The sequence below is a fragment of the Silene latifolia genome, chromosome 1, assembly GCF_048544455.1.
Source record: "Silene latifolia isolate original U9 population chromosome 1, ASM4854445v1, whole genome shotgun sequence".
Taxonomy (NCBI): domain Eukaryota; kingdom Viridiplantae; phylum Streptophyta; class Magnoliopsida; order Caryophyllales; family Caryophyllaceae; genus Silene; species Silene latifolia.
This window is the reverse complement of record NC_133526.1, coordinates 67,776,434-67,784,895: the sequence shown is the minus strand read 5'-3', so window position 1 is coordinate 67,784,895 and position 8,462 is coordinate 67,776,434. Positions and strand designations below refer to the sequence as shown.

The window sequence follows — 8,462 nt, the reverse complement described above, 5'->3', positions numbered from 1 at the left end:
AACAAATGCGGTCTAGCTAAACGACTCTTTCAAACCAAATCGGGTCAAATACCCATTTTTCAATACGTTTTATAAACGTTTTTCAAAAGGTCAGAACACGGCATACAATCGTTGGTTGACCCGCGCCTAAAACAGGCCTTTCAATTCTCATTTTCAAAACCAGGGGAGGCCCCTTACACCGCCGGCTGGCTCGCGCCTCATGTAGTCGTCTGGTACAGGGCCTGTTCCCTTTCCAGCATTAGTCTAGGACGATCCCGACTCCGGTTAGCCCGGTTATAGGACGGATCAGATGACTATTTGCTTATTCAAAACCATATTTGCAAAATGCTTTACTAAGACAAACGGATCATGTTATGCACCATAAACCTAATACGGTAAATGGATGTTTAATTCCCGTCTTGCATGCAAATCAGCCATAAATCCAACTCGACATCTTATACTTGATACTTGGATTAAATCAACCGACTTAGAAAGCTCTCACATGTTAGGTTTAAATTATTGGATGCGCATTCATGCATTTAAACCGTTTTATCAACTTTTGCATTCAACCAACCAAGATCGATCAAGTAGAGGCCGCGCCATCGCGGGCGGGATTGAGTGTCTGATTAAAGGGCTTCCCAATACGTACCTTCACCTCTTACTCAGAAACTTTGGATAGTGGACGACCTTATCCAGGGCGTACGAGAGTCATTTTAGAGATAGGATGTTAAAGAGGGACGATTCCTTATCTTTAGTACCTATGTCAAACCCTGCTTTGTGCTTCGTTTGACCGAGGTATAAAGTGGATTCGAACGGGTTCCAAGCATCCCACAAATACTTGGTGGCGACTCCGAACATCTCTAATCGTTTCGATACCCTTACCGAGACGAAACGACCGATCTAAAACGATCCGGTCGAAAGCATTTTTACGTCGCCGAGCGTGGTTTTCAAAAGACCGTTGTATGTCCACAGATCGGCTGGGCCTGCAGGTGGCTACGTCCACAATATGAAGGTTGGATTAATATAAGATGAACACCAATAGGATGGATTATTCCTGTGAAATAATCCTATAAAATACTCTTCCACATTAACAAGAACCACAACATGATAAGAATGCTCAACTTACCATTAATTCACTCTTACATTGTAAATCTCCCAATTTCATGTTATAGTGCACTTCAATTGTTTATGTGAAACAATTACTACTAACCCTTTTTAAGGAACATGTTAAGACTTCAAGATAAAACATAAACCAACATCAATTCACATACTGCTCATGTTATAATGCAAGTTTACCAATTACTACTAAATTTATGTCATTAAATGCTCGTGTAAACATTCACATTACTAAAGCCAAGTAGCGAGAACTCTACCTTTTTGCTAATCTTCAAGTAAGCAAGCAACATGCTAGAAGGGCTCCTCTATGAAGTCTCCTCCTACACAATTAATGACTAACTATCACAAACATATACTAGAACAATGAGAATACTAATTAACTTATTTAATTAGTCAAACCCTAACTAAAATCACACAAGACAACATACTAAAGAATTATGGTTTACTAATTAAAAGAATAAAAGAAAAAGGATAAAGAATAACATGAGCCGGGCTTTCTTGACCCGTAATTGACCCAACCCGAAAATGATCCAATTCGAAACCACCAAACCCGAAAATGACCTGACAAAACATAACTCTAATTGAACCGAAAAGGCTTGAAATGACTTTTTTTTTATCTCTTATTAATAGACCCAAAAATGACCTAACCCGAAACAACCCGTCCCGCTTGACTCGAAACAGACCCGACTAACAAATCCGAAATATACCAAAAACCCGAAATAACTCGATTCGACCCGAATTAATCCAAAATTTATAATAGACCTGAACTGACCCAACCCAAACCCGGCTCAATTTATTCATTTGTCAAGTGTAATTATAATTTATAAATACAAATGGGACATTTTAGAAAAGAAGAAAAAGTGGGCGGGCTCCAGAACTCGAATTTCAAAAAAATCAAGACCACTTTTTTTTAAAACAAACAACCAATTTGGTCACTTTCTTCTTGCTCTAATCGTGCCTGAATTCTGCTTCACAGTCTACAACACTTGTCACTTTTTGACCCTTTTGGAAATGTTGAACCTGGGCTCGAGGTGTTTAGATTTACTTTTTCTTGTAGAATTTTGATAATGTGGGTAACAAAGTTGTTGAAATTTCTCTTCTTTTTAACACTGTTATCTTTATTTCATTCAGTCAAACAAATTGAATTAGGCAAATAGGCATTACAATTTAACATCTTTCACTGAGCTGCAAAACACAGGTAAGTCAGAGTTTCATCCTTTCCAAGTTACACTTGTTGTTCACTTATACATTTGATGAATTAGGCAAATGCATCATAATTCCTCGAGTAAGTCTTGCTTAAAACGGGTCGGATTTTAAGACGGGTAGTTGTGTGAGAGGAAATGGGTAGAGGGGACAAAGGTGGGACCCTCCATGTGCTTCTCCACTCACCCTAAATGGGTATTTTGTGAGAGAATATGGTATCCGTCTTATTAATAAGACGGATACCCTTGGTCTGAAATAAGAATTGGGGTAATTCCTCGGCGCAATTTTTATTTAGGGTCATTCATAAGCACCTCTTTGCGCTGCGCTGCTAACCCTTTAATTTCAGGGACCTCTTCAGGCATTTGGGTAATATGCTAATGTTGTTACTGCAGAGTCTTTTCTGTTACTTTATTATTGAATCAAGTTTAAGTGGATAATGTAATTATTGGTTATGTTTGTTTTGCTGTTGTAGGTTTTTGATTGGTTAAGAAATGGGTATGGTAAACGATTTGTACGATTTTGTGTTTTGTTAGAGTAATAAAATGGTGTCTGCTGTACATGGAGACGGAGTTGAAACCCTAAATGAAGATGGGTGTGAGCCAAAACACACTATGTCTCCCCAAATATCACCATCTCGAAAGGGATTGCTTAGTGATGACAAGTCTCCCAATGACTTCCCTCAGAATGTTACTACTAGTCTTTCTAGTAGGTTGAAGATGCTGAAAATCAGTCCCAAGGGTCATTTAGCTTTACCTCCACTTGGGTTTCAGCCAATGGCTAAAGATAACAAAAAAACATTGCTTGATTATCCTCCTACCGTGGGAAGTCTAAGGAAACCATTCAAAAATCGACTGTTTAAGGACATTGATTGGGTTTCTGTGACTCGAATGTGTAAACAATGGGTGAGGAAGCCATTGAATATGGCCCTTCTATTGTGGGTCGCTTGTGTGGTCATGTCAGGTGCGATCTTGTTCCTTGTGATGACTGGAATGTTAAACTCTGCCCTGCCTAATAAGGCACAGAGAGACCTTTGGTTTGAGGTTAACAACCAAATCATTAGTGCCCTTTTCACCCTCATGTGCCTTTACCTTCACCCAAAGCGTTTTCACCACTTAGTACTTCTGTATAAGTGGAACTCGAAGGATTCATCCCAGTTGAGGAAAGTATACTGCAAAAATGCTTCATATAAGCCGAACGAACGACTTCACATGATGATTGTCGTCGTTTTGCTTCACATTAATTGCTTTGCTCAATATGGTTTATGTGGTCTAAATTTGGGATTTAGAAGAGCTAATCGACCAGCACTTGGAGTCGGTATCTGCCTCTCAATTGCCATAGCATCTCCTGCAATTGCCGGGCTCTACTCGACTCTCAGTCCCCTTGGAAAGGACTATGAATGTGACGATGACAAGGAAACTTCAAATCAACTTAGTAGACAATCACTAGAAAAGAAATTTACTTTTGCCACTCGAGATGAAGGAGTTATCATCGAGAACAAGCCTGAGTGGAAAGGAGGGCTATTTAGCTTATGGGAAGATTTTAGAGTGGCATATCTATCTCTCTTGTGTTGTTTTTGCGTTTTTGGGTGGAACATGGAAAGGCTTGGGTTTGGGAATATGTATGTACACATTGTAACATTCCTCCTTTTTTGCACTGCCCCGTTTTGGATCTTCAACTTAGCTGCTGTGAACATTGATAACACTTTAGTAAGAGAGATTCTTGGGATTTCTGGGATCGCTCTCTCTGTGTTTGGATTACTATATGGAGGATTTTGGCGAATCCAAATGAGAAAGCGCTTCAACCTGCCGTCAAATAACTCCTGTTTCAGTAGACCAAATGTAGTTGTTTGCTTTCAGTGGCTATTCTGCTGCTGGTGCTCTTTAGCACAAGAAGTCCGGACAGGGGATTCATATGAGATTGTAGAAGACGGGTTTTATTTCGAGAGCCATACTCGGCTAACCCCTTTGCCTCGTGAAGGTGGTTCTTTGGCTCAATTCAGGTGTGACTTAAGCTATTTGGGTTGTGTAAACTCCCGGTTAGCCGAGATAAAGCCCTCTAGTGTAAAGGATGAGACTATCTTAGAACCACCTGTTCCTGCAACTATTTGTATGGAAGTTTGAGATTCTAAGGAAAATATGTGGATTACATTCAGAGCTTTGCTTTATAGGCATGGTTTAGTAAGATTACTGAATGCTATAGTAGTATAATTGCTATTAATTGGCTGATCATGTGTGCCTTCAGGTTTGGTGTAACAACTGCAGATCTGCAGCTATACAAACTCTTGTGCAACTACTAGTGTCCTTGAGTCGATCAAATGAATTCGCCAAGTTTATCAGTACTGGCAACTATCAGCCGATAAATGTTTCCGAGTGTAATACTCACGATCTGGTTCAGTCGAGTCGTCAACATAGAAACTAACAAAAAACAAACCGAAAGAGCAGTATGAAGTACTTAATCAGCAGTTTATGATGTTGAAAGTTTAAAAGAGATGCAGAGCATTAGTATATACACAATTAGGAGTACACACTACACGAGATTTTTTTTTATTAGGAAATTAATTGATTAACAAACAAATGAATCAATGAATTGAATGATTTTGGAGACACAAGATACACACAAAAGGGAAAGCATCACAAACCAACACAATTTTTGGATGTAGTAAACCCTCCATCTATGACAAGATTATGGCCACTAATATACCTAGATTCATCACTAGCAAGATAAAGAGCAGCCTCAGCTACATCTTGAACCCTAAGTGTTGCACCCTTCAAATTCGCAATTCCTCTCACAAACTCTTCCACAATCTCCACTTTGTGCTCCCTCGGCAAATCGTAATCACACACGTCTTCCTCGCCACCACACCATGCATTAATCAACATTGGTGTTGCTACACCAAAGGGAGAAATACAATTAACCCTAATACCATACTTTCCAAGCTCAGCCGCCACATTCTTGGTTAGCCCTACAATTGCATGTTTTGAGGCGGTGTACGAGTGAGGTCCGCAACCTCCTAGGACCCCGGCTACACTTGCTGTTGAAATGATGCAACCAGTTCTCCTAGGGACCATAACCCTAGCAGCATGTTTAGCTCCTAAGGCAATGCCTTTAACATTGACTCTCATGATATTATCGAATTCATCCCCGTCAAAATCCATTATACTTTTCCTTTTTTGTTGGCCTAATATAGCGGCATTGTTGAAAAATATATCGACCTTGCCATATCGCGACATTGTTGTTGAGACTAATTTCTCGACATCCTCCTCAACACTTACGTCACAATGGACGTACGTAACTGGCGCGGGAGACAGTGAGTTGGCTATTGTTGTGCCTAATGAGTCGATGACATCGGCAATTACAACCTTGGCACCATGACTTGCAAATAGTCTCACGGTTGCTTCTCCTATTCCTCCGGCCCCACCTGTCACAATTGCCACTTTTCCTTCCAACCTACATCATGTAAGTAATTCAAATCACAATTAGTACATCAATTGCCTTGAGTATGTCATCTTAGTGATCAACTGATTATTGCTAATTAACTCATTGTAGTCCTTGTTCTTCTATTGAGCATCACAATTCACAACGGTAAACGGACTAAGGGAGAGTACTCTTCACACATTTCTACTTCTTAAAAACAATTCAAGTTATAATTACGAAAAATAAATAGCGTTAAATTCTCTCTTTATTATATAAAGGGTCTATATCATGCATGTAATTAAGATGACAAATATAGACTTTGGTACAACCGAATAACGTTTTACCGTTTAATTTCCAGACGTTTAGTGCAAGAATACCATCAAACGGTGCCGAGTTTTAATACCACCATATTGAATATTTAATTAATACTCTTATATATGAATAAATAGTTCAGTCTAAGTATGGTGATCTTGAACACCGAGTACCATAATCTCATTTTCTTAAAAGTAATCATTAAAAAAACGCCTTCAAAATAAACTACTCGGTAATAAAACTTAATAGTTGAGTAGAAAAAAAGTGAATAAAGTGGTATGAAATTCCATTTAAGTAAATTCTACTCTATTGTGTAGTAATACAAGGTATAGATTGCCTTCTCATTCCCCATTGGGTATGTAGACTTTATAAAAATGACACAATAATTAAACAAAAAGAAATGAAGAAAGTCAGAGTAGGTTTATGTTTAGCATGTGATCGCCCAAACTGAAATATTTCTTTCAAGTCATACCACCAACTGTAGTCTGTATGTGATCTCATGTACTACCTCACCAAAGCCAAATCATACGCTCAAATCCATTTTTAATTCTATAATACGGAGTAGTTGTGAAAACTGAGTAAACCTATGAAAACCACCAACTAATGTACAAATAAAGTATACCAAGTTGATAGTAGTAATTTTGAACTAGTGAAAAGTATTATTACAAGTCAACTACTAACACCAAGGTTTACACTCGGAAATTTCAAATTTCGTCACCATTTTTCAAATTTGTAATTTGTAGTGTTGAATGTTTATGGAATTACATCTAAATAGTAAAAGAATTATATATATATTTATAAACATAGATCGACATGAGTAAACTCTATCATGAAGTGTTATTTTACGACTCCATAGGGGATATGAATGCGGAAACTTAATTATATACTCGATCCATATATGCTTTTATACGTGAATAAGTAGTTTAATTGTTTTCTAAAGAGATTTAGTCAAAGATCAACTCTATGAATAATTTTCTAGTCTCTGTTTCAAATTGTCATATTCGTTTCTACTTACTTTCATTCTAGTCAATAATCAATGTATTCTTAGGTTGATCATTCAAATCAAGGACTGTAGTTTTTTTTTCTTTATTTCATTATTGTTTGCTAATAGCTAGAAAATACACGTATTATTTGAAACACAAATTTTCATTATAGGCGGCGCATATCCGTCTATAGCTATAGACGGACCAAATATCCAGCCACTTTAAGTAAAACGGGCCAAATGTCACCACCTTAACGCCAAATATCACCAGTGTCATTTCCTAAGCTACAACAGGTAGTACATCACATGGAAATGATACTGGTGACATTTGACGTTAAGGTGGTGATATTTGGCTCGTTTTGCTTAAACTGAGTGGATATTTGGTGGATATTTGGTCTGTCTATAACTATAAACGGATAGCCATGTCTATAATGAGACGCTTTGTATTTGAAATTAAATGAGATAATGCTGGCCAGCTATGATGAATGTTCAGTCTAGGACTTTAAGAGACCGTACACGGTAAGGAGTTTGACAAAAATTGAAGGCACAAATACGGAGTACAATATACGGGTTTTTAATAAATAAAAAAAGACGTATAATACATTATAAAGCTCAAAAGCCCACGACAATAGTACATCATAACCTGAACAAGCCATGCATGAACTTTGAACCAATAAATCGACAAGAAATCCAACATGCACCGTTATAAGATACACTAGTTTTAAAGCTGGGGAAAAAGAGTTACAGAGTATTTACTAACTAAAGTAAAGCAATGCAGAAAGTGAACTTATGGTGTTAAGTTAAAATCAAATGGCGAAATTAGGAGAGGTGGACAGAAATTAACTACATACCTCCTAGGTGAAAAGTAAGGGATATTTGGTGTTTGCAAATGGAAGGCTTCATGTTGAAGTAAATCATCAGAGGCGAGTTGAACATGCATTTTGTGTATTGTATGTGATCGGAGGTTCAACTTGTTAGGGAGAGGTGCGGGTTGTATATATGTGGAATGTGGAGGGGATGATTTATATGTGTGTAGCTTTGGTGTATATATAGTTTTTTAGAGATACTTGGCATTTTCTGAGTTGAATATTCAACAGTTCGACTACTGTACCGTCTTTTTGCTCCGATCATTCATTTTGTCATAACCAAGTGATTTTCCGTATCCTTTTTCAATTACATTTGGACAGGAAGGCACCGTATTATTTTTATTTCACAAATTCTCATTGAAGACGGTAGAGCAGAACAAAAAATCCGATTATCCAAACTGATCCGATATCCGATCCGAATCCGATCCGAATGTTTGGATATCCGATCCGAAAGTTAAGTTTGGTTTGGATATCTGATCCGAAATCTTTGGTTTTGGTTTGGATATGGATATTAGAATTAAAACATTTGGATATCCGATCCGAAACTATAGTTTTCTAGTATAATTTCGAGAAAATAAAATTTTATTTGA

The 8,462-nt window shown here is 37.7% G+C and overlaps 2 protein-coding genes across 4 annotated transcripts; one reads left to right on the top strand and one right to left on the bottom strand.

Annotated features, from left to right (window-relative positions):
* Positions 1–1,935: 1,935 nt before the first annotated feature.
* On the top strand, positions 1,936–4,583 carry LOC141606301 (uncharacterized). Of its 3 annotated transcripts, XM_074425383.1 has the most exons (3): positions 1,936–2,126; positions 2,227–2,293; positions 2,771–4,583. In XM_074425383.1, the coding sequence occupies exon 3, from the start codon at positions 2,841–2,843 to the stop codon at positions 4,416–4,418; it is 1,578 nt and encodes a 525-aa protein (XP_074281484.1). In that variant the 5' UTR covers positions 1,936–2,126; positions 2,227–2,293; positions 2,771–2,840; the 3' UTR covers positions 4,419–4,583. The 3 variants fall into 3 exon arrangements, with proteins under 3 accessions (XP_074281484.1, XP_074281492.1, XP_074281499.1); XM_074425391.1 differs by lacking the exon at positions 2,227–2,293 and having other exon boundaries at positions 1,936–2,164; XM_074425398.1 differs by lacking the exons at positions 1,936–2,126; positions 2,227–2,293 and adding an exon at positions 2,307–2,664.
* Positions 4,584–4,905: 322 nt separating this feature from the next.
* LOC141591580 (short-chain dehydrogenase reductase 2a-like) lies at positions 4,906–8,121 on the bottom strand. The gene is made up of 2 exons (XM_074411993.1): positions 7,858–8,121; positions 4,906–5,745 (listed from the first exon to the last, which is right to left on the bottom strand). The coding sequence occupies exons 1-2, from the start codon at positions 7,944–7,946 to the stop codon at positions 4,929–4,931; spliced, it is 906 nt and encodes a 301-aa protein (XP_074268094.1). The 5' UTR covers positions 7,947–8,121; the 3' UTR covers positions 4,906–4,928.
* Between the last annotated feature and the right edge of the window lie 341 nt (positions 8,122–8,462).

Coding starts and splice junctions, on each gene's coding strand:
- LOC141606301 (XM_074425383.1), top strand. CDS start 2,841: ATGGTGTCTGCTGTACATGGAGACGGAGTTGAAACCCTAAATGAAGAT.
- LOC141591580 (XM_074411993.1), bottom strand. CDS start 7,946: ATGCATGTTCAACTCGCCTCTGATGATTTACTTCAACATGAAGCCTTC. Junction 5,746..7,857: donor CCTTACTTTTCACCTAGGAG/GTATGTAGTTAA, acceptor TACATGATGTAG/GTTGGAAGGAAAAGTGGCAA.